The sequence below is a fragment of the Perognathus longimembris genome, chromosome 5, assembly GCF_023159225.1.
Source record: "Perognathus longimembris pacificus isolate PPM17 chromosome 5, ASM2315922v1, whole genome shotgun sequence".
NCBI classification, from domain to species: domain Eukaryota; kingdom Metazoa; phylum Chordata; class Mammalia; order Rodentia; family Heteromyidae; genus Perognathus; species Perognathus longimembris.
This window is the reverse complement of record NC_063165.1, coordinates 80,500,618-80,527,152: the sequence shown is the minus strand read 5'-3', so window position 1 is coordinate 80,527,152 and position 26,535 is coordinate 80,500,618. Positions and strand designations below refer to the sequence as shown.

At 38.9% G+C, this 26,535-nt stretch overlaps 1 protein-coding gene across 3 annotated transcripts in view; it reads right to left on the bottom strand.

Annotated features, from left to right (window-relative positions):
• The window catches only part of Ift80 (intraflagellar transport 80), a 70,083-nt gene that overhangs the window by 9,689 nt on the left and 33,859 nt on the right, over positions 1-26,535 (bottom strand). For all 3 annotated transcript variants that reach the window (XM_048347189.1, XM_048347187.1, XM_048347188.1), the window contains 10 exons: positions 24,993-25,172; positions 17,972-18,090; positions 15,325-15,399; positions 14,293-14,456; positions 10,738-10,802; positions 6,555-6,690; positions 5,824-5,971; positions 2,982-3,153; positions 1,709-1,798; positions 1,432-1,604 (listed from right to left, as the gene is read on the bottom strand). In XM_048347189.1, the coding sequence (XP_048203146.1) occupies positions 1,432-1,604; positions 1,709-1,798; positions 2,982-3,153; positions 5,824-5,971; positions 6,555-6,690; positions 10,738-10,802; positions 14,293-14,456; positions 15,325-15,399; positions 17,972-18,090; positions 24,993-25,172 (1,322 nt within the window). The remainder of the gene's footprint in view (positions 1-1,431; positions 1,605-1,708; positions 1,799-2,981; positions 3,154-5,823; positions 5,972-6,554; positions 6,691-10,737; positions 10,803-14,292; positions 14,457-15,324; positions 15,400-17,971; positions 18,091-24,992; positions 25,173-26,535) is intronic.

Genomic DNA, 26,535 nt, shown 5'->3' with positions numbered 1-26,535 from the left:
TTTAAGTAGCTGTACAGAGGGGTTTCATTCAACATGTCAGTTTATGAGTACAATGCATCTTGTCCAATGTCACCCGTTACTGAGATCATCTGATAGCCCAGGCCACTGGCAACACAGGTTCCTTTATCCCAGTATTAACCTCAGATCACAATTACAATTTTCAGTAATAAAAAGCATACAGAATGGCTAAGAAAGGGTAAAAGCAGTAGCTACAGGGTTCAATGAGGTCTTGCCAAATCAAACTGACATAGCTTATGAAATGGTTCTTATTCAAAAATTTCTGACATGTGGAGAAACACAGCGTGTCCTTTTATGTTTGTGATGCTGCTCACTCATAGAGTAACTGACATGAAGAACATGAATATTAAATAGCTACTTTTATAGATAATATAAAATGTTCTTCCAGAAGTATATGATCTTAAAGAGAAAAGAGGACAGATATCTGCAAAGATAAAGGGATGAACAGTGGTAAAATGGCTAATAGAAGAAAGGTTCAATATTTTTAGCCATAAAGAAAATGCAAATCAAAACTACACTAAGATTTCACCTTACCCCAGTCACAATGGCAAACATCAATAAAACCAACAACAATAAACACTGGTGGGGAAGGAACCCTCATACATCTTTGGTGAGACTATAAACTAGTACAAACACTACGGAAATCAGTAATGGAGGCTCCTTAAAAAATAAATAAAAACAGGGCTGGGGATATAGCCTAGTGGCAAGAGTGCCTGCCTCGGATACATGAGGCCCTAGGTTCGATTCCCCAGCACCACATATACAGAAAACGGCCAGAAGCAGCGCTGTGGCTCAAGTGGCAGAGTGCTAGCCTTGAGCGGGAAGAAGCCAGGGACAGTGCTTAGGCCCTGAGTCCAAGGCCCAGGACTGGCCAAAATAAATAAATAAATAAATAAATAAAAAGATATGCTATGACCCAATTATACCACTTCTGGGCATATATCTGAAGCAGTCTAAGTCAATATACAAGAAAGACACTTGCATATCCATGTTAAACCACAACAAACAGTGGAACCAACTTAAGTGCCCATTAATCTATGAACAGATAAAGCAAACAAATGCAAAAAGGAAATATAAATACATACATACCATAGAATATTACACAACTATAAATAAAAATGAAATCATATAATTTGCAGGAATGTGGATGGAGCTGGTGATTGATATGTTCAATGAGATAAGCAAAGCTCAAAAAGCCAAATATCATAACTAATATTGACTAAACAGATATTTTCTAGGCTTGAAAATGTTAAAAGTCCTGCAGGCAAACCTCACAAATATAAATACAAAGAAACTCTTCTGTAATATTAGGAAACAATTAAGTACAGCGGGAAAATATAATTTATTAAGTGATAGATGGAAGGAAACACAGGCCAAACAAGTTTTAGAATCATTGAAAAGTATTTTTATTACCTTTCCCAGTTGTAGAGATTAATATTGATCTGGATTGCTTGATAAACAAGGCCAGCCTGAAGAAGTACTATTTCGGCCTCCTGTATGTTCCCACTAAACATTAGTATATGGGCCATTTTTGATTCTTTGGATGGAAGATCTTTTATAGAGTTGATATATTGAACCTTATCAATCTAGAAAAGAAAAAGGAGCATACCGGACATGAATAAAAACGGAAGTACAACAACTTGTGAGAAATGCACACACATGCATGCACATATATGTGCATATCACTCACCTCACCAATTGCTGCGTAGGCTATTTCTGCAGTAGTCATGTCTCGGTTGGCAAGTGCCATAGCAGCGAGGCACGCCCACATGGTTTGCTCCTAAGTGAAGCACAAGAGTACGATCTTAACCACTGGACCCACATCAGAATGCTCAGGATAAAAATCATTCAATAATTTAAGTAATTAATTAGTTGAATAAAGCCAGCTAGTGGTTCATGTCTATAATCCTAACTACGCAGGAGGCTGAGACCTGAGTACTGAGGTTCAAAGCCATTTCAGGCAGACAAATGCAACCATTGAGTGAGATTATGAGCCCCTGATCTTGAGCTCTAGTACTGGTACATGTGCATATGTGTGTGTGTGTGCGCACACAAACACACAATTATGGAACCTAGCATTGAAAAACTAATTTAAAAAATTTAATGAGAAGAAAATTTTATTATGGCCCCTTTGTTAAAAGTATACTAGTAACATATAAAGACCTAACTTTTTTTTTATTTCTAGTTATGAAGGACCACATCTATTTATGTATTTTTTCCTTTGGCTAAGAGAGGGTCTTGTTCTATAGCTTCATGCATGGCCCCTAAATGCTGAGATTACAGGGATGTGCCAGGATTCACAGGTTAAGTCACAGAATTTTAGCTTTAGCTATACAAAAGAATGGTCTGAGGAACTTAAAAAGATGACCATGCCTCAATCCAGATCTAGTGTCAGTCTCTTGGAGGGCATACAACTTAGGAACCTGACTCTCAGAAAAAGTTCCACAGAAGATTGATATATATATATATGTATATATATATACATATATATATATACATATATACATATATATACTGATATATAGGCACTGATATATATATATGATATATATCATATATATATATCAGTGCCTAATTATAGCTTCTTTGAAAATCAATCACATGACAATACCTCTTTATACTGACCATGTGTTCATTTGTAAAAACACATGATCTCTAGGCTGGGAATGTGGCTTAGTGTTAAAGTGCTTGCCTAGCATGCATGAAGCTCTGGGTTGGATTCCTCAGTACCACATAAACAGAAAAGGCTGGAAGTGGTGCTGTGGCTCAAATGGGAGAGTGCTAGCCTTGAGCAAAAGCAACTTGAGCAAAAGGTGCAGTGAGTAGGCCTGGAGTTCAAGCCCCAGAATTTGCAAACAAAACAAAACAAAAGATGATATCATTCATAACTATTATTACATATCTTGCAAAAAGGTAAGCTAATACAGGAAACATACACAATGTGGATCAGAAATGCTGAGTACCTTAACAAAGCGACAGAGTCTTACAGCGTCTTCCCACTTGGAACTGCTCACATATTCCTGGAGAATAGCAGGATACGGAGATATGCTGATGTGGACCAGAGAACCATCTGCTCTTCTGATAGTTACCTGATTCCCCACAAAACTCACAATGTGAGGGTTTTTACTATATTCACTGTTGAAAAAAGGGAGAGGAAACTTAAAATCATACTCTAAAATCATACTCTGAGCAAAGATGTATTTTTTGTATGGGTCCTAGGGCTTGAACTCCGGGCCTAGGCACTATCTCTTAACTTTTTTACTCAAGGTTAGTGTTCTGCCCACATGAGCCACATCTCTATTTCCAGCTTTTTGATGGTTATTTGGAAAGTCTCACAGACTTTCCTGCTCGTGCTGGCTTTGAACTGTATCAGATTTCCACCTGAGTAGCTAGGATGTTACAGGTGTGAGCCACCAGTATTATGAATAAGCTTTTGCTAGTTTGGAGCTTCAGGGTCTCTAAGGTATAGGTGGTAAAGGCTTGTGTTATTGGGAAGTGGCGGAGTCTTTCAGAGGTGACCATGGGGTTACTGAGGTGAAGGACATAACCTCAGGCCTCCTCTCTTACTTCTAGCCTTAAGATGATCAGCTTTGCTCCACCTTTACTACTGACTGAACGCTCAGAAACAATGAGCCTAAGTCTCCTCTCTAAACTTGACTGTCTCAAGTATGTGTGATAGTGACAGAAAGCTGGTTGAGATAAATCAGGTCTATTCTTAACAGGGGATCTCAATAGCCCAATTACTAAGTGCATAGGACCATATATGAACTCCAAGAATTGGAAACAAGAGGTTCTTATTATGCCATGTATGCTGTTATTCCTTTTTTTTCTGTTTAGTTTTCTGTACCTTTTGTTTTGTTTATAAGTTTATTCAATCCATGGAAGGGAAAGGAAGGATGAGATAACGTAACGATGATACTCACTTGAGACTATGTTAGAAATGAACTACAGAACTTGGGGGAGAGGGATGTAGGGAAGGGCAAGCCAGAGAAAATGAGGGAGGGAGTAACAGTGTTTTTAAAAAAATGTAGGTGGGGATATGGCCCGGTGGTAAAGTGCTTGCCTCATATACATGAAGCCCTGGGTTCGATTCCTTAGCACCACATACATAGAAAACAGCCACAGTGGTACTGTGGCTCAAGTGGCAGAATGCTAGCCTTGAGCACAAAGAAGCCAGGGACGGTGCTCAGCCCCTGAGTTCAAGCCCCAGGACTGGCAAAAAAAAAGGGGGGGCGTTGGGGCTGGAAATATGGCCTAGTGGCAAGAGTGCTTGCCTTGTATACATAAAGCCCTGGGTTCGATTCCTCAGCACCACATATATATAAAAGGCCAGAAGTGGCGCTGTGGCTCAAGTGGTAGAGTGCGTGCCTTGAGCAAAAAGAAGCCAGGGACAGTGCTCAGGCCCTGAGTCCAAGCCCCAGGACTGTCAAGAAAAAAAGAAAAAAAAAGAAAAAAGAAAAAAACAGACTCATTACCTTACTTATGTAACTGTCAACCCCCAGAACCCAAAATGTGATATACAAGATAAATCATGCTAATGATGAAATCACATGGCTTTTGTTTTTAACAATATTAAAAGGTATATTTATAAAAATTAAGCTGAATTCCAAGATCATTCTGTCATAATAAAAAGTGGAAGTGAGAGACACAGGATAAAAAGACAAACGACTACAAAAGCAATGCTTGCAAAACTGTTTGGTGTAAACCAACTAAACCAACTAAACATGGGGGGGAGAGGGAAAGGGGGAGGGGGAGGGGGGAGTGAGGGAGGAGGTAATAAACAGTACAAGAAATGTATCCAATGCCTAACATATGAAACTGTAACCTCTCTGTACATCACTTTGACAATAAAAAAGAAAAAAATAGTTCTATATAAGGGGGAAAAAAGTGGACTTTAAATGAGACTAACTTCCTTTCAGTAACTTATCAGTAACTTAAATATTTAAAAAAATTAGAAGTTGTTTTGAGGCCTCTAGTTTTGCCAACATTGAGAAAATGAGTATTAAAAATAAATTCCAGACAAACTTGAAGAACCACACAGATTTAGAGTCAAGAGCCTTTATCGTCCTATTTTGTGAAGAATAAGAGATCTATCTCTTAGAAAATTTAGGAATATAAATGTACTTTGTTTTTCTGAAGCACACAATTTTTTTTAATTTTTACGTTTTTACTGTTGTCAAAAAGGTAATGTACAGAGGGGTTACAGTTACCTAAGTCAGGTAATGAGTACATTTCTTTTTGGACAATACCCCCCCTTCCCTTGCTCTCTCCCAGTTTTTCCCTCCCATCCCCACCTACAAGTTGTATAGTTTATTTCCAACTCTGTCTTATGAGTACCACTCCTGCATTTGTTCACCAAACTTTGTCTAAGTACTTTTTAAAATGATTTCAGTAATTTTCAAATTTCTGTATCTTTAGCTCAACCCAAAAATTCAATTTAAGTGACATACATACATTCAGAATATCTTAAAGTCAATGACTGCTTAATGTGGGGATGTTACAAACTTGTATATTACTGAGAAATCTTAGGGGTTACCTAAATCACTGTCACACTGAGCAAACTGCCTGAGCTTCCATTAAACACTAAACTTTAACTTTATAGTCATATAAGAGATAAATACTTCATACCATATTTTCACCTTAATTCCATCAATAAAATCTCACTTAAGCTAGTTTTACGTAAATGATTTGTTTGGTTGAATCTGATTCAAATGAAAGACACACGGCAGGACTGAAATTAGAAGCAAAAGTATGACCAAGAAGAGTTCCCTTCACACCACACAGAATCCATGTGGAAAGCCTTACCTTGCATCCTTCTCGTACAGCGTTTTAGGCAAAATGTCTCTGTCCACATACACAGTGTTGGGATAGTACCACACTGTGAATCGAGTGTCCTGAAGGCCACACAAGATATTGCAGGAGTCACACCATGCCAAAGTGTGTACCATTGTTCCTTAAATTCAAAAGAATAGTATTTTGTCAACTGAGAAAACAAAATCCCATCACATTTCTGATAGGCAGGTAGCTCTCTACTTCCTCATAGAACAATGGTGAAAATGTGGAAAAATTCATGTAACATTTATAAATCACTCGAAGTCTCTACTTAGAACCATTATATTTTTAATTCAAAAGTTTTCCTTTCAATGCCAACTTAGGCTGGGAATATGGCCTAGTGGTAAAGTGCTCGCCTTGTATACATGAAGCCCTGGGTTCGATTCCTCAGCACCACATATATACAGAGAGAGAAAAAGCCAGAAGCGGCACTGTGGCTCAAGTGGTAGAGTGCTAGCCTTGAGCAGAAAGAAGCCAGGGACAGTGCTCAGCCCCTGAGTCCCAAGCCCCAGAAACAAAAAACAAAACAAAAAACAAATGCCAACTTAGCTGCAGAAGCTAAAAACTTGCTTTTAAAATCGAGTTTAATAGGTAAGAAATGTGAGAAAATATCACAGATTCATCCAAGCATTAACTTATTTGGAATATAAAGGATTTTTTAGATTGATAATAATTAAAAATTTAAGTGCATTAGATTATTTTACCAAGTTTGATAATTTGTTCTTCCTTCCCGAACCGTTTCACTGAGGTAATATAGAGATCCCTATTTTTATCAATGAAAGCAACTTTTCTATCATTGGTAAGCCCTTTTTGATCCAGAGCAATTTCCAAGATTTCATTCTAAAAAAAACAAAAACAGTAATGTCAGATCAATTCTAGTGCTTGAGATAAGATCGTTTAAATGACTTTTTAAAGTGACATTACTGTCCTTAAAGATCAATTAAGTCTGGCATGGTAGCACAAACCTACAATCCCAGTATTCCAGAGGCTGAGGCAGGAGGGTCATGAGTTCTGGGCCAGTGTGGCTAACAGGGTAACAATCTCAAAATATTTAAAATAAACAAAAAGATTCAATTAAATGTTATTTATCTACTTATAATGATAAAATGTTTCTGTTGACTTTTTTTTCTCAAATTTTTATTATCAAACTGATGTACAGAGAGGTTACAGTTTCATACGCTGGGCATTGGATACATTTCTTGTACTGTTTGTTACCTTGTCCCTCATGCCCCCCTCCCTCCCCCCCTCTGTTGACTTTTAACTGCCAATAAACTAATAATCCAAAAGCTAGTCACTGTAGTTACTTTGTCAGCAATTCAAGGGGTAGATGTTCCTCAGACTACAAGAAAAAAAACCTACAGTTCAACACTATAAACTGCTCTCCTGTCTTGATGGTGAAGGAAAGTCTGAGTATACATGAAAGCTCTATTTTGAGTACAAAGTTTTTCATACTAAAATTATGGCCTATATTTTAAAGATCTGTAGGCATGGATTTTGAAAACACGTAAGAAAAGCTCATGTTTCTCTCATGTTAACATTTTCAGATTCTTTCATATCATTTCCTGTGAAGCAGGAAACATGATATGGCTATGTTTTTTAATACTAATTTGCAAATGCAACCACAGCTGTTAAATGATTTTTACTCAGAGCAGGCTGGTCCCAAGCATGTCTAAAATTTCTAACTTAAACTTCAGACTCCAAGATCTTTGCTTTTCCATAAAGAACCAGTATTTCTGGCATATTTCATTAATCCTACCTAGTAAGATGAATTTTCTTAAAACTAGGAAATGTTCCAGGATAGATTTATTTCAGTTCAATCTGAGAGGGGTTGATTTACTGCCTGTTGTATATAAAGACTGCTAGGAACAAGAATTATGACTATACCAATATGTATAACAATGGTGCTCTGTTTCTAAGTGTACTATAAACAACTCCTTTTAAAACAAAATATACATTACCCAAATTGATGGATCAGTCACATTAACGTTCAAAACACATTAAGCATATTAAGCTCTTCTCTGGAATGCTACAGTTTATATTCTTTTAAAAACTGTATTGTTATTATAAAGGTGATATACAGAGGAGTTACAGTTACGTAAGTCAGGGAAAGAGAACACTTCTTTCTGGACATGTCACTCCTTCCCTTGCCTTCTCCCAGTTTTTCCCTCCCATCCCACCCACAAATTGTACAGTTCATTTTCAACATAGGTTCTAGTTCTCTGTGCCTCCCCTTATCCTCCCCAAAGACAGATAAATGAAGAAGCAAGAGAAAAAGAAAAGAAAATGGAAATCACAACAAAGAAAAGAACCTTGTTTCCATTTCCTGGAGTTCATTTCAATAAATACTATTTTGCATAATGAGAGAAACATAAGCATTATGCCTTTATATTCCTCTCCTAAGAGTATCCTCCTTTGGTCTTACTGTGTGTTAATGCCTAGAATCCTGTATAATTTATCATATCCCAGTATATTTTATATCTAGCTTCCATATAAGAGGGAAGATGTGCACTGTTTGCCTCTGAGCTTGGCTTATTATAGTTTATATCCTAAGAAAGAAAAGACTTTTGTCTCCTATCTATCAAGGCACTCCTGGAATACTAAGGTGTTTTAAAATAGAAACCTTTCCAATAAGTTGATCTCCGCAATTAAGAATTAAATCATTTGTTGAGCACTGGTGGCCCATGTCTGTAATCCTAGCTACTCAGGAGGCTAAGACCTTAAGATTACGGTTCAAAGGCAGCCCAGGCAGAAAAGTCCGTGAGACTCATCTCCAATGAACCACCAAAAAAGCCAGAAAAGCTTGTAGCTCAAGTGGTAGAGCAACAGTCTTGAGCAAAAAAAGCTCAGGGGGGGCTGGGGATATGGCCTAGTGGCAAGAGTGCATGCCTCGTATACATGAGGCCCTGGGTTCAATTCCCCAGCACCACATATACAGAAAATGGTCAGAAGTGGCGCTGTGGCTCAAGTGGCAGAGTGCTAGCCTTGAGCAAAGAGAAGCCAGGGACAGTGCTCAGGCCCTGAGTCCAAGCCCCAGGACTGGCCAAAAAAAAAAAAAAAAAAAAAAAAAAAAGCTCAGGGACAATGCACTCAGGTTCTGCGTTCAAGCTCTAATAGAGCAGGCATATATGGGTATGTGTGCATGCACACGTGCTCACGCACACATACACACAAAATGGCAATCAGAAATCTCCTATATTATTAGTGGGAAGGCAAACTGACACAACAGTGTCACAAGAATGCATGTCACATCACAGTCCTACTAGATCACTGTGCAGGAAGATCTAGTACATGCAAGTACTCATCTTGGCACTGTGGTAGCACCAAATTACTGGAAAGTACTTAAATACCCGCCATCTAGGTAGATTAAATGAGTTCTACACAGCCACAGGTGTTTTATGAAATGGAGGATGGGAAAATGCGTTTCATATAGTTACGGAAAGTTTTCCAAAACAGTGGTACGTGAATAAAGGCAGGCATGGAACAATGTGACACATTTATGCACACATGGAGGGAAGAAACTCAGATCAGTTTCACTTGTGTGTACCAAAAATCTCTGGGAAGATACATGAGGCCAATGGCAGTGGTGGCCCATTTAGTTGCATACAGCAGGGGGCCTTGTTCCACATACATATACTTTTGGCAGCACTTGGATTTAAAGTACTCAAGGACCTTAACACTTGAGCCATGCCCCGAGCCCTTTCAGCTTTTTCACAAAGGGTTTCATGCCTTTTGCCTCAGCCAGCTTTGGACCCAAATCCTCTGACCAATGCAGCATGGTGAGGAGGATGCCGGGTATGAAGTCATCACACCCAGCCTGTTTGCTGGTCCTGATAACATTCTTATTTGGGATCTCAGTCAGTTTCCCCAGGCTAACCTCCAGCCATGATACTCCCAATCTCTACCGTCTGAGTAGCTGGGACTACAAGTGTGAGCCACCGTGGTTGGCTCCCCTGTACACTTTATAATGGTTTTGACTTCTATATGAATCAAAACTACATGAATACACTCACTATTCAATTCTAAAAGTTACAAAAAATTAGGAAAACACAATGCAAAGTAACACTTTACTAAAACTATTATTAATAAAACTGCCTGGTGGGGAATGTCTGTGTCACTGTACATCACAGTATTAACTACAAAAGAGATAATAAAATGGAAAGTCTCTAAGCCCTGATATCACTTAAAAAGACAACATACAGCGTGCCCCTTTGCTTGAGACTAAAAATCAGAAGTCAACAGACATTTCATGATTCAGGATCTATTTTTAATTTTCTAGGAACAATTCTTTTCTCTAACTATAATCTTAAGACCTAAAGAAAATGCTGTCTAAGGACAGGTCAATGAAAAGGAAGAGGTTTAAAAAGTGTACTTTTAAAAATAAAAACATAACCATAATATCAAAAAGCAGTAAAGATGGGCTGGGGATATAGCCTAGTGGCAAGAGTGCCTGCCTCGGATACACGAGGCCCTAGGTTCGATTCCCCAGCACCACATATACAGAAAACGGCCAGAAGCGGCGCTGTGGCTCAAGTGGCAGAGTGCAAGCCTTGAGCAGGAAGAAGCCAGGGACAGTGCTCAGGCCCTGAGTCCAAGGCCCAGGACTGGCCAAAAAAAAAAAAAAAAAAAAAAAGCAGTAAAGAGCTTGAATAATAGACATACAAGCCAATTCCTTTTATTCGATTAATTTGAAAACATACTTTCTATTATAGACTTTCCCTATGCTTCATCTTAAACTGTGATATTTTTAGGCGAAATAATCTGTGTAGAAGATACTCTGGTTCAAAGTCTAAGACTAATCTTCATTTTCCTCATTAAAATATGACTATTAATCTTCAAAGAGCAGTAATCAGCATCGTTATCTGCATTGAAATAGTTCGTGTCCATTACCTTATGAGAAAGACTCTTTCCATCCCCCAGGGGTTTGCCAGTGGACGCCTCAAAGAGGAAGATTACTTGGGGGGAAAAAAAAGCAGAACATTAATGTATTATATTAGAATCTTTACTGGTACATTTCAGTGGAACTAGCAAAATACTTAGAAATTATTTTACTCTGTGCCACAGAAGCACCAAATTCCTATTTAATAATGGGGGCACATTTCTTAGGAAAATGGAGGGAACTAAACATTTCTTTCTAAGACATATTCCCTAATTAAAACTTATTCATAAAGGCATCAATGATCCACAGATTCAAATGTAGATGTGAATGTTAATTCAGCTGCCACCGACTCAGACCAGTCTAAAATCACAATTACACTCCACACCACAGAGCACGTGATGCCAGGCACGCACAATGTTCTGTTAAGTTTTCTGTCCATTTCAGAGTGTGCTAAAGCAACCACTGTCCTGTCTTCCTAGCTGGAAGCCACTGCTAATGAAGATGGTGGACTCTTGCAGAGTGCTTCCATAGCTCCAGGAGAGAGGCCACAGTCACAAAGACCAAGCCTGTGGTAAGGGCTGAAGCGTGGAGTTCTCTGACCTCTGGAGATGGGAAGAGGGCCAGAGATTAAGTTCACTTGTGTGGCCAAAGTTATTCAATGTAATATGATGCCATAAAAATCTCTGGACACCAAACCTCTGAGGAGCTTCCTGCTTGGTGCATGCACTGAGGCGCTTGAGGATGAAGACACACTCGGGGGCTGGGGATATGGCCTAGTGGCAAGAGTGCCTGCCTCATATACATGAGGCCCTGGGTTCGACTCCCCAGCACCACATATACAGAAAATGGCCAGAAGTGGCGCTGTGGCTCAAGTGGCAGAGTGCTAGCCTTGAGCAAAAAGAAGCCAGGGACAGTGCTCAGGCCCTGAGTCCAAGCCCCAGGACTGGCCAAAAAAAAAAAACAAGACACACTCGGAAGCTGTGTTCCTTCCCAGGCCTCATGGCATGTGGACCCTTTACAATAGAACTGCAATTCTAAGTGTGGTCTCTTGAACTTTGTGAGCCATTTTACTGAATTACAAAGTTGAGTGGGGCACAGGAACCCTGAATTTATAGCCATCCAAAAAAGATGTGGCTGGCCAGAAGTAAGGGCAGTGTCATAGAAGGTAGTCCTTTACCCTTGGGGTTATGCTAATTCTCAGTGCACCATGTCAAAACAGAGATTGGAAGGAAAGGATTACCAATAAACACTTTTCTCCATAAACCATTACTATGTTGTTTCACATCAGTGATCTTATTCTAGAACATTCTATTTGATGTTCTGGAATATCAGATGTCAACTCCAAGCTCTCCATGTCCATTCCCTATCTTCTACTGCAGAAGGTGAAGTGAAAATGACAAAGCCAACAGCATTGAAGGAACCAGGGCCAGTGCTGCCCCTCAGCCCTTTCTCCCTGTCGTCAAGGTTCCTCTTTGGCTCTGACATGACAGTGGTACTGGGACCTAGTATTTTCTCTTCTTTATAGAAGGGGCAGGGAAATGGATGGATCTAGAAAAAATCATGTTAAGTGAAGTAAGCCAAGCTCAGACAGACAAATGGCACGTTTTCTCTCATACGTGGAAGCTAGATCTACTACACACCAAAACATGGTAAGTTACATAGGGCTTTAGGCATTCACACACAGTGAGGCCAAAAGAGGACACTCTTAGGAGCAATGCCTTATGTGCCTCTGATCATATAATATTCATTGAGATGAACTCCAAGAAATGGGAACAAGAGGACGTTTTTCTTTGTTGTTGTTTTTCTTTTCTTTTTGTCTAGTTTGTTCATTTGTTTGCAACCTTTTTTTTTTTTTGGCCAGTCCTGGGCCTTGGACTCAGGGCCTGAGCACTGTCCCTGGCTTCTTCCTGCTCAAGGCTAGCACTCTGCCACCTGAGCCACAGCGCCCCTTCTGGCCGTTTTCCATATATGTGGTGCTGGGGAATCAAACTGAGAGCTTCATGTGTAGGAGGCAAGCGCTCTTGCCACTAGGCCATATTCCCAGCTGTTCATTTTTTTGTCCTTGGGAGTGGAGCACAGAAATGGAGGGAGGGACAAAGAGTGAGCAAATGCGGCACTAGACATTATGTTGAAAATGACCTATACAACTTGTGGGTGGGGACGGGAGGGGAAAAAAGGGAGAGAACAAGGGAAGGGATGATACTGTCCAAAAAGAAACGCACTCATTACCTAACTTATGTAACTGTAACCCCTCTGTACATCATCCTTGTAATATCAATAAAAAATAAAATATTGAAAAAATAAATATTGGGGAAAAATGAAAACTATTAAGTAGTGGTGATTAAGTACTTTCCATATCTGTCTAACCTAAGAGTCATCCCAAATGACACATTATATAAAGACACAGAATACAAAACAATTAAGACTAAAAGGGACGTGAGTAGCAGTAAAAAAAACACAGCTTGTGCAACACAGAGCACAAAGATGCACACATACGGGTAAATTTAACTGAAATTTGTTAGCTTTTCAGAGGTATTGTGGCTAAAGTCACTGATTATATTCACAGTATAGATCATTTTATAGTAGCTACTTACATTCTAAGATGACCAAGTATGCAGAAAAAAAATGAAAAACACTATCGCAGAATTTTTTAAATGTATAGAAACAAAATTTAGGAAAGTTTGGTTTCCATTTTTAAAACATTCTAGGCTGTCTACAATTGATCATTTTCATCATTATACTTTTCTGAAACTAATAGCTTTTAAAAAAAAATCCAAGCCTGCTCTTTTTTGTGTTGACTGGATATATTATAAAAAGCTATGTGCCCAGAAATGTATGTAGATCTGATCTAAGGGAGGCGGGACCTGTATTTTACCCTTCATATGTACAGAAACTGGCACATTACTTATATATTGGTTCAATTCCTCAGTTTTGCTTACTAGAATGTCTGCCTTGCTCATCAACTTCTAGTATCTGACACATAGTAAGCATTCAGTAATGTTGGCTGGACCACTGAATCAGTAACATATCAACACTCTGAAGAAATGACTTCACTGTATTAGGGAGTTCCAAAATATTTAGCTTACTTATACTTATTTATAACTACTGGTGTGGCTGAGCTTTTTAAACAAAATTTAAGTTATTTATATCTTTCTTCTGTTTCATCAACTTAAAATAGTAGTTTTAAAACTACATAAAATAAATGGTATAATGAAGATGCTGTTGTTATTAAATGAAGAAAATAAGACTGTTTTCAAAGTTTAAATATTTACAAATCAACACATTTTTTTAGGATCACAATCTTCCTTTAAAACATTTTCTCCAGCTACCAAATATAGCATCATTTAATTGTTACTACTAATCTTGAATGTTGTGATAGTATTTGTTTGTTCTCTATGTTAGATACAGTAGCTTTTATTTAATTTATGTTTAGAACAAATTGGGAAGTTATTCTTCTATACAAAGTTAACAAATTAATATATGAGAAAATGAAAGTTAATGAAAATTTTGCAGCATTAACAAATGTAACAGAAATCTGACAGGGGAATTTCCTAAGATATACTTACTTTTCTCATCAGCTTTATCTTTTATTGCTATGGTATCATTACTCAGAGACACAGTCTGTGCATTCAGAATGTCAGTTCTCATCCCAGGAAACTTGGGAGAAGAAATGAAGCGTCCTTCATAAGAATATAAATAAATACCACCACCATCTACAAGAAGAAAATGCCTAAAAGATAAAGGATAAATAACAGGAAGACACTATATTTTTATATTAGAGAATAGCTTATCTCTTGGAAATATCTAAGTTTTACAATTAAAATAAATACATAAATAATAGAATATTTAAAAACTGAAAACCAACATGTTTTGTTTTCTGTTTTTTTAAATGGAGATAGTCACACAAATATTGTATGATGTATAATTTTCCTTTGAAAGTGTAAAAATTTTATTTATAAATTCAACAGCACAAAGCAAACAAAGGACTGTTCATGAATCTCCATAGAAGAGAACAACAGCAAACCTAGTATGGATTTGTGAGTTCAACCACAGTATCACAAAAAGAAAAAAACCTACAAAGTATGTAATTATATGTGCATATATATTATATAATGTATGTATGTGTGTACATATCCAGATAAATATGCATATCCAATGTATATATATGTGTATATGTATATATGTGTATATGTATATTCGAATATGTCAGAATAACTGATAAGCTTATCTATTGTGTTTTCAATTCTTAAACATATAATAGAAGCAAACTGAGTTCAAACAGCTATTGTTTAATTCTATAAATGAAGTAGGTGTTGTTTTGTTTTTTGTCATTCGTGGGGTTTGAACTCAGGGCCTGGGCACTGACCCTGAGCTGTTTTTTTGCTCTAGGCCACTTTGAGCCACTTCTGGTTTTCTGGTGGTTAATTGGAGATAAGAGTCTCATGGACTTTCCTGCTTGGGCTAGCTTTGAACAGGGATCCTCAGATCTCAGCCTCCTAAATACCTAGGATTACAGGCATGAGCTATTGTTTGTAAAATGTTTTATTGGTGTATCTTAATCTAAGCTAACAGTGAAAAAAAGGTAACAAACAAATTACCTCTCTGCTTGCAGAATTAAACTGACAGTTCCTTCTTTGAGATCAAATATAAGTGGTGTATTCCAGTTCTTTGTACTAAAAAAAAAGACATTAACATTTCAAATATTAAATACTTTTTAAATAAGTAGACGGCATTCATTTTGAATAAAGTGACTTTACTCTCATGATTACTGTGTATGCACACTTCTACTCAGCATCTGCTACATTGCTCTAAGATTATTCACTCATGTCTATACCCCAAGTACAGAGCAGAGACTGCATACTAGCGAGAAACCACAGCAAGCATTCAGGAAATGCTTTGTTGTAAGTATTAAAATACCTGAACTTAGAAATACTAAGAATAAGTCCCTCTTCTGTTATTTATCAGTTCAGTGAGTCTGCAAAGTCACCTAATGTTTATTATCTGAAAAAACAGTAGCAGCACGATATAGGTTTCTGCTACCCAGGTCTAGATTAAGAACAGTTTCACCAGCTCCTGGCTGCCCAGTTTTCAGAAGCATACCCTCTGGACCATCAGAAGTTTTCATTTCATCTGAAAAATGGGGCCCTGAAAAATGTACACAAATACCTGCATGATACACAGCAGGTACAGACCAAACCAGAACAAACAACAAGAACATGGTGATTTTCTCACAGTCATTACGTGAGTGACAAGATTTCTCGGAGAAGGCATTCTGTAAGCTGTAAAACACGGTAAATATAAGCTGTGATTAAGCTTACAAATAGATCAATTGATGAAGAAATGAACAAATAATTTCTTTCCCTTTTCTTGTATAATATGATTTCAATACTGGGGTCGGTGAAGAAAATATCTACAAATGAAGAAATCCATCCATCCATAAAGTCTCGAAGTTGTCTCACAGCTCAAAGTAATTTATGACTCCTGTATGTTTTGAATTTTTCTCAATACCTTTCATTAAAAAAATGTGTGTGTGTGTGTGTGTGTTTGTGTCTCTACCAGTACTGGGGCTTTAACTGAGAGCCTGGGCACTATCCCTTATTTACTCAAGGCTATACCACTGGAGTCACAGCTCCACTTCTGGCTTTTTAGGGGTTAATTGGACATGAGAGTCTCACAGACTTTTCTGACTTGGAGCTTCCACCCTCAGATTTCAGCTCCTGAGTAGCTAGGGTTACAGGCATGAGCCACCAGCACCTAGCTATATAAAAATCAATTCTTTAAATCAGATTGGAACCCATTTTGAATCCAGAAGATAAGAAGAAGACTGCAGTGAGCTGTCACACTGGTGAGCAATTAATCTTGGTTAATGCAGACCATTTTCATTCATGACACATGCAAAGGTAAAATAACAAATATATTTCTAATAATATGGTCATTCTAGTGGCAATTATTTCTAGTATTAGTAATTAGGCTGAGGTTCATAGGTATGATAAAGATTACAATATGCTTTTGCCCTTCAGAAAAAAAATCAGCATGCTAAATTAATTTAGTCATTACAATTAACCTTCATTCATTGTCAAGAGAGCTGATTAGAAAGGTAGTGATTATATGAGGCTTTTCTTTTAGGAAATGTCCAGACTTCTGACAACTGTAAGATATTGCTGTGGAAATATAAACTCCTTAAGTTATAAGCTGAATAAAGCAAGAAAGAGTATTGTCAGTGTAATTACTAGAAAGAAAAAGTGAACATTTTAATGTAGTTTTCTCATGCATTGCTTTCCTTCTCTTGGAATTTCTTTTAAAATAAACCAGCATATTACCTGCATGTTTATTTTAATCATTACATTTTACTACTAAAAAGTAGTCAATAATAAGAATTTAGGGGCTGGGGATATGGCCTAGTGGCAAGAGTGCCTGCCTCATATACATGAGGCCCTGGGTTCGATTCCCCAGCACCACATATACAGAAAATGGCCAGAAGTGGCGCTGTGGCTCAAGTGGCAGAGTGCTAGCCTTGAGCAAAGAGAAGCCAGGGACAGTGCTCAGGCCCTGAGTCCAAGGCCCAGGACTGGCCAAAAAAAAAAAAAGAAAAGAATTTAGATTTGAATCCCAATCCTTCCTTAGTGAAGAAGTAAAATACTTTAGCTGGAGGCAGTGACACATCCATAATCCTAGATATTCAGGAGGCTGAGGTGCTGAGGATTACTGTTGTTTCGTGTGCCAGTACTAGGGCTTAAACTCAGCCTGGGTACTCTCACTTAGCTTTTTTGCTCAGAATTGGCACTCTACCACTTGAGCCACAGCTCCACTTCCAGCTTTTTGGAGGCTAATTGGAGATTAGAGTCTCACACTTTCTTGGCTTCCACAATCCTCAGATCTCAGCCTCCTGAGTAGCTACAGGTGTGGGCATGATCCACTAGTACCCAGCAGAATTGACGTTTTAAGCACTAGATTCCTCTAGTTGATCTCCAACAGAGGATGGGTGTTCCTTTACACAGTCTTCATCAGCTGCTCCTACTCTCTTGAGTCTGGAAATAAAACTATACCAAATTCTTTACAACTGAGAGTAAACATTCTATCAGGTAAAGTATTTCCTATTATATACCTTTGGAGTATAAACTATTAGATCTACTCTCATTGTACATAACTCACTGTTTCTTCCTGGTTTGAGGTAAGGTCAAACTTGAAAGTGAGTTCCTCATCACAGGCAAAATTGTACACTTTTAGGAAATGCAAGATGCTTACGAGAACACGTAACACTGAAGAGATGTTGAAACAACTAAGTGTGCGTAGTTCAGAGAGGCTTTAATGACTCTGTCACGGAACTCCAGTAAATCCACAGCATCATTAAGAACATTACGAACCTAAACAAGGAAAAATGAAATGTCAACAAACAACATTAACATTTTAATTATGTTAATTAGACACGTAAGCAAGGTTTTAATTTGCATAAAAACTCAATGCATTCTTGATTACCTAATTACATAAGTAAAAATTTAGCTTAGGTGTAAGATGATATACTAGGTACCAAAACCAAGGAAATATAAATACAAATAAAAAACACTCTTAGAGCTGGGTGCTGGTGGCTCACACATGTTATCCTTGCTACTAAGGAGGCTGAAATCTGAGGATCATGGTTTAAAGCCAGCTTGGACAGAAAAGTCTGTGAGACTCTTTTTTTTTTGGCCAGTCCTGGGCCTTGGACTCAGGGCCTGAGCACTGTCCCTGGCTCCTTTTGGCTCAAGGCTAGCACTCTGCCACTTGAGCCACAGGACCACTTCTGGCCGTTTTCTGTATATGCGGTGCTGGAGAATTGAACCCAGGGCTTCATGCATTCAAGGCAAGCACTCTTGCCACTAGGCCAGATCCCCAGCCCTCTGTGAGACTTTTATCTCCAATATACTACTCAGAAAAGGCCAGAAGTGCTGCTGTGGCTCAAGTGGTAGAGCACTAACCTTGAACAAAAGAAGCATAGGGACAGCGCCTAGGCCCCGAGTTCAAGCCCCAGGACCAGTAAAAGAAAAACAAAAGAGAGAAAGACAGAGACAGGTAAGAAAGAAAGAAAGAAAGAAAGAAAGAAAGGAAGGAAGGAAGGAAGGAAGGAAGGAAGGAAGGAAGGAAGGAAGGAAGGAAGGAAGGGAGAGAGAGAGAGAAAGAAAGAAAGAGAGAGAGAGAGAAAGAAAGAGAGAAAGAAAGAAAGAGAGAAAGAAAGAAAGAGAAAGAGAGAGAGAGAAAGAGAGAAAGAGAAAGAGAGAGAGAAAGAAAGGAAAGAAAGAACGAAAGAAAGAAAGAAAGAAAGAAAGAAAGAAAGAAAGAAAGAAAGAGAGAAAGAAAGAAAGGTCTCCTAAAAATAGCTAAGGTGACAAGTAGATGACAGAGACAAGAATGAGAAAACCAAGGGGCCTTGTTGGTTTCTCCACAGCTGTCCATTCTGCAACCAACTATTTCTCCAGATCTTCAATGTCTGTGAAGGCTCCCATCCCATGTAAAACTGACAGGAAACAAATCTAAATGCTCCTGTCTTGCTAACCGTCATAAGAGCTTCAGACACGAATCAAAAGATGATGAGAAAAGTCCTCCCTCAGACTTCCTAAGTCCCAGGAAGGACATATCTGCCATACACTGAATGATGTAGCAATGGAGTGACAATATACATTGGAATATGTAGTGATAAAACTGACCAACAGATGGAAGGTGGTGTGGGAAGGTGCAAAGACACTGTCCAAAAGAGTAAAAATATCCTTTTCAGTTAGATTTTACTTTAAAACTTCCTTTTTTTTTTTCTTTTTTTTTTTTTTTTGGCCAGTCGTGGGCCTTGGACTCAGGGCCTGAGCACTGTCCCTGGCTTCTTCCCGCTCAAGGCTAGCACTCTGCCACTGAACCACAGTGCCCCTTCTGGCCGTTTTCTGTATATGTGGTGCTGGGGAATCGAACCCAGGGCTTCATGTATCCAAGGCGAGCTCTCTTGCCACTAGGCCATATCCCCAGCCCTAAAACTTCCATTTTTAAAGGTACAATTGCTTTAAAAAAAAAAATCCAAAGTGAAGTAGGAGATATTTAAATTTTTTAAAAAAACAGAGCCAAGTGCATGTCACCATTGATCTGAAGATTACAGTTCATAGCCATCCCATGCAGGAAAATCTATGAGACTCTTATCTCCAGTTATGGAAGTGGAGTTATACCTTAAGTGGCAGAGCACCAGGCTTGAGTGAAAAAGCTAAGAGAGATTGTCCAGGCCCTGAGTTCAAGCCCCAGTATTGGTACAAACTACAACAGTCCTGCATAACTAAGAATTTAAGCTGACCAAGACAGGAAAAGCATGTCTACATGTAAATGCACAGAGATGATATGTCAGAAACAGAAATTGCCTATGACAGTCAAACTTCTTATCAAGTTTTTAACAGACTTACAAGAATTTCACCACTTAGCAGTATTGGCTATATATATTGTCATTGTTGGAAAACTTCAATAAATAAGGAAAGTGCTCGGCAAATTAAATTTTCCAGATCTTAATTAGATTAATATCAGCAATTTCAGAATGTGTGAGACATTTCACTTCTACCACAGCAAGAAGTGAAAAACAGAGAAAACCTACAAGTTAATTATTTCTTTAAATTCTCCTAAAAATTTTTATCATTTTGCTAGAAAAAAATAACAAAGTATAATGAACAAGGAAAGGGCGTGCAAAGAAATACAGGACAATAGAGTGGAAGCACTTCTTTGAAGTACTTACATATCTACCAGGGTTGCTGTGGTCTGCATGTTTGTGTTCCCGCCCCAAATTCATGTGCTGTGGGGCCTTGTGGGAAATGATTTGTTTTTTCTCCCTTATAAAAAGAAGTGCTAGAGACCTGTCCTGCTACTTTCTAGTGCAGACACAAGGCAGCACCACTTTATGAACCAGAAAAGTAGGTCCTCCTTAGACACTAAATCTTCTAGTAGCTTCATCTTGGATCTCCTAGACTCCAGAACTGTGGCAGAAAAATATCCTATAGTCTTCAACTATTCAAAGTATGGTACTTTGGTAAAGCAGGTACACATTATTCCTATCTGTGCCCCAACTCTTATCACCTTGACAAGCAACAAAACAATCACATGTATGAATATTCTTGATCAAATCTCTTCTCTAGAATCGTATCCCAAAGACAGAGAAGCAAAACTATGAAATAAGATATACAGGCTGCTTACTACAGCACTACCAGCAGTAGCAAAAGACTGGCAGCAGCCCAATTGTCAGGAACTTGAATACACTATAGCACATTCATATTCATATGTACTATATTTAGCTCCAGCAAAATATGAAAGATTCATGGAATGATCTCTGGGCTATAAAGTAAAAATACAAGATATAAAACAGTATGCCTAATAATTTTAATGAATGCCATTAGATTAATTTAAACTTTAAGTCGGGCTATAAATTCAAAAGCTTGTAGTATTAAAAAAAGTGTCATGGACACCTTTAAAAAACTTAAGAACAGGGAGGGTGGGAGGAAGGAGTGGGGGAAAAGAAACCTGGAGCCCACGAAGTCATTGTTTGTTGCCACACAAATACAAATACAATCTTTAGTGGAAGAGTGCTAAAAAAAAAAAAAAAAGAAGAAGTAGTTGTCTTAACACCAGGCACCAGTGGCTCACACCTATAATCCTAGTTAGAGGAGTAAGAGTCAAAGCCAGTCTAGCCAGAAAAGTCCCTGAAACTCTTATCTCCAAGTTAACAATCAAAAAGCCAAAAATGAGCTCAAGTGGTAGAGCATAAGCCTTGAGCAACAAAGCTGGGGTCAGTGCCCAGGCCCTACATTCAAAGTCCCAGTACCAACACACACACACACACACACACACACACACACACACACACACACACACAGCGCAAACAATGTAGATGGGCCTTGTTGCTTTCTCTGGCTCTTCTCACCTGCTCTAATGAATCAAGCTATCAGTTGCCCGCTGCCCCACAGAAAGGTCGCATACCCAGAGCTGAAGGAACTCTCCTATCCACAGCCAACCACACTGAAGCCCTGGGTCCAAAAGTCACTGGTGGACTAAATCCTGCCCGTGAGCTTGAAAGCAAATTGCCCAGGGTATCGCCCAGGGTAGGCTTGAGAGGAGACAATTTGATTACAGCCTTGAGAGACTGCAACAGAGAAGCCGGTTAAACCATGCCTGGATTCCTGACTTATAGGAATCCAGAGATAATAAATGCTGCAGCTTCAAGTCTCTAAGCTATGCAATGATCATGCAGTGATAAATAATGAATGCATGCAGCTGTTCAACAACCAAAGGACAGACGGTCCTGGAGATCTCTTCCATCTGCCCAGACAGATTCTTTCTCTCTTGGTATGTAGGCCTGGGTTTTCCTTTGGGAACCATTCTTTCCTTCCCTCTGACTAAGTGGTTCAGGTGAGGCTGAACCATGTTCTCTTCTCCTTTAGCTAAATACATGAGGCTCAGAATTAGTCCCTGACACTCAATGTCAAGATGTCTGCTGGACTCACTGGGAACAACTCACTGGTGGATTTGAGGTTGGTAGAAGGGAAGCCTGGAGCACAGAATGGAGAAGCAACCACAGAAAAGGGGAGAAGGGAAGAGGAAAGAAGGACGGGAGGAACTCCTGCCATGTTACCTGAACCTTTGAAATAACGACAGAAGTCAGTCTCTCAACTTCACCAATACTTTTTTTTTTCACGTCACACCTTAATTCTTGTTGAATGTATATATATATATACACATATATGTATATATATTCATGTATATGTATTCATATATATATGAAGAGATACTAACCTAAGAGGCCCATGGAAACAGAGAACAAAAGCTCAGTTCATTCTCCTCTGTATTCCCCACTGCTTAGCCTGAGGTTTGGCAAGCAATGATCATGCAACGAATACCCACCAAACACAAGAGGGAAATACCTGAGCCCAACTTAGCAAAAGCTGTAGTCAATGTTTCATAATCATGGAATGTAAATCCTCTTTATAACAGTAAGGTTTTCAAATTCTAAACCTTTAATAGGTACACAGATCATTTCGACTAGACAAGCCATTTAAACCCATCATAGTCCAGCTTTTCTAACATAAAAGCCCTCTAATCACTTGGATGACTGCTGTTTATTTAGAGACAAATACTTTCTACCTCACTGGTTATTTTTTTTAATTAGGACTTGAACTTATTTTAGCAAGCTCCTAAGCATCATATATATCAAAGACTGTCCCTAATCAGTTGGTCAAAACTCAGAATGCATTCCTTACGGACACGGTGCCAGAATGTTTTGGCTCCCAAGTTAAATAAACAGAAATACATATTTACACTCATCTATATACAACCATTAATTTTCAGGAAATTTGGAAGACAGACAGCAGACCAATCACACCCAGGGTGGCCTGAGGATGAAGCACAGAGAGAGAATGCTTGCCTATAGTATGTGTGAGGACCTGGATTCCATCCCAACCACTAGAAGCCTAGCAAAACAAAACAAAAACAACACACCACACCAAGAGGATACAACCAGCAAAGTCCACACTGATAAACAGGACAAATCCTTTACCTTCTTTGCCAAATAAAGTACCAGGAGTCAGAAACAGAATATGAAAGGGGAACGCACCGAGTGAAATAGACAAAAGTGGCACACAACACACTGTAATCACTTAGATCCTGGTTACTAAAAGCTTATTTTTAAATTTGCGATGTGTAAGAGACAACTGAAAACTCAAAGACTATTTGACATTTGCTATTTAGGAACTGTTATTTTCAATGTGTGCTAATGGTGGTGGTATAGTGTGTTAAAACAAGTCTTTTATCTTTTAACTACTTGTACTGAAAGTTTTACAGATGAAAAGTGATGTCTGAATTTGCTTGAAAACAATTAGCAGAGGGGGAGACAGGGTAGATGGGGGGCATGCTTGATCCTGGGTTAATAATTTGGAGGTTTGATAATAAGAACTTGCAATTTGATTTACTACTCTGTGTCTCAGTATAAACTTTTAAATGAGTAAGTAAAGAAAAATTATAATTATTACGAGTCTGGTAAATATATTATCCAAATTTTTAAAAGTGGATCTTTTCTCCAAGTAACCACCATAACATTGGAAGTGGAGGTATGGCTCAAGTGGTAGAGCACCAACTTTGAGCGACAAAGCTAAGAGGCAGAGCCCAGGCCTTGATTTCAAGCCCTAGTACAGGAATAAAAGAAACTACATGGGGAAGCACTGAGGGTGTAATAACAGAGTGCCAGAAGTGAATTTGACTAAAGTATCGTGTGTGTGTGTGTGTGTGTGTGTGTGTGTGTGTAAATACCACAGTGACGCTTATAATTGAGTAGACAAGCCGCCAAGGATCTCTGGCCTGTCAGTCGTCCTCATCTCTGCAATCAGTTGTTCCATTCTGCAACCAACTTAGCATAAAAGGATAGGTACTTAACTATTTCTCCAGATCTTCAATGCCTGTGAAGGCTGCCATCCCATGTAAAACTGACAGGAAACAAATCTAAATTCTCCTGTCTTGCTAACCGTCATAAGCACTTCAGACACAGATCAAAAGATGGTGAGAAAAGTCCTCCCTCAGACTTCCTAAGTCCCAGGAAAAACTTTCTGCCTTATTCCTATTTTGACTTAAGTAATTCTGAAAGGGTATCACTGCCAACACCCCCCCACCCCCGACTGTGGGGCTTGGACACTGTTCCAGAGTTCTACCACTTTGAGCCACAGCTCCACTTATAGTTTCCTGGTAGCGAACTGGAGGTAAAAGTCTCACTGATTTTCCTGCAAGGGCTGACTTTGAACTGTGATCCTCATATCTCAGCCTCTTGAGCAGCTAGGATTATAGGCATAAGTTGCCAGTACCCAGCTTTAAAGGGAAATTTTTTTTAATTGAGTTAAATACATTTATTTTATGAAAAGGAAAGTTAATGACAAATCAACCTTGTCAGTAACTAGCAGGTTCAGCTTGCCTTGGAGTCAGCTCTAGGGGCAAAGTTTCACTTGTGTATATTTGTCCTAGTTTCTTCAAATCTCCTTGCCTAAATTAATCCACACAAGTCCCTACCTCCTTCAAATTTCCATCACCACTCCTAACCATATAACCTTGGTAACTACTACACTAAGCATCTCTTTCAGTGATAGGCTCTTATGTGATGATAAAGTAGCCAATGGCACAGTTTATGGAGCTCCCATTACCAATGGGAATGAACTTTTACAGTGTAAATACACTAAACAGGAATAACTCTGGATATGGTGAGGAGAGGCAGATTTAAACAGCTATGACATAATCTTACCTGCATGGTCCTCCTTTTAGTTAATGTCACTTGAAAATTTTTCCACTCCCAACGTTGCTCAACCACATGTGCAAATACAACGTGGCCATTTCCACAGGCTCCAGCAATCTGAGTGCCATCGATTGACCACGCAATGTTAAATATGCTACCAGTGTTGGGTTTCTCTAAAGCGTATGACCACTAGGCAGATGAGGGGTGGGAAGAACAAGAGAAAACCTGATGAAATTAAAGAATATTAAGTTGGGTACATGTTAAGATATTAAGACTCTTTTAGAAAGAGTGTATCTTTATTTGAAATTATTAAAAAGAATTTCATTAGGAAAAATGTAACCATAGTATAGGAAACAGGATATACAGATAGAATTTTTAAAGTACACAGTAAAATAAGTACAATAAAACCTCATATAAAATCTATACCAGGGGGCTGGGGATATAGCCTAGTGGCAAGAGTGCCTGCCTCGGATACACGAGGCCCTAGGTTCGATTCCCCAGCACCACATATACAGAAAACGGCCAGAAGCGGCGCTGTGGCTCAAGTGGCAGAGTGCTAGCCTTGAGTGGGAAGAAGCCAGGGACAGTGCTCAGGCCCTGAGTCCAAGGCCCAGGACTGGCCAAAAAAAAAAAAAAAATCTATACCAGGGGGCTAGGAATGTGGCCTAGTGGCAAGAGTGCTTGCCTCGTATACATGAAGCCCTGGGTTTGATTCCTCAGCACCACATATACAGAAAATGGCCAGAAGTGGCGCTGTGGCTCAAGTGGTGCAGTGTTAGCCTTGAGCAAAAAGAAGCCAGGGACAGTGCTCAGGCCCTGAGTCCAAGGCCCAGGACTGGCCAAAAAAAAAAAATTATACGGTATAAATGTAAACTCTGCAGAAAAACACCACTTTAATGTACATGACTTTTTAAATAACAATGCTGAAAAGATTGAGGGGAAAAAGTAAAGACCTCTTCCTTATCAGGTCCTCTGTCATACATCTAAAAATTCCTGATGAAATATTTCAAGAATTTCACTAAAGCTGAAACCAAGTACACAATGTAGAACATGACGTACATTCTAAATCACAAAAGTATTAGATACGTGAAACTATTTCTACTTTTTCTTTTTCTCAGAATGTAGTAAACTAAAACATCACTGCTGGGCTGGGGATATGGCCTAGTGGCAAGAGTGCTTGCCTCGTATACATGAGGCCCTAGGTTCGATTCCCCAGCACCACATATACAGAAAATGGCCAGAAGTGGCACTGTGGCTCAAGTGGCAGAGTGCTAGCCTTGAGCAAAAAAGAAGCCAGGGACAGTGCTCAGGCCCTGAGTCCAAGCCCCAGGACTGGCCAAAAAAAAAAAAAAAATCACTGCTAAGTCCATCTTACCCAAGTCAGAATGGCAGTCATCAAGAAAATAAATAATAAGTGCTAACCAAGATGCTGTTGATGGGAATGTCAACTGGGTGCTACAGTAATCAGTATAGAAGTTCCTCAAAAGCCTAGGAACAGAACTACCCATAGAATCCTCCTCTTCCACTCTTGGGCATAACCAAAGGAATGTTA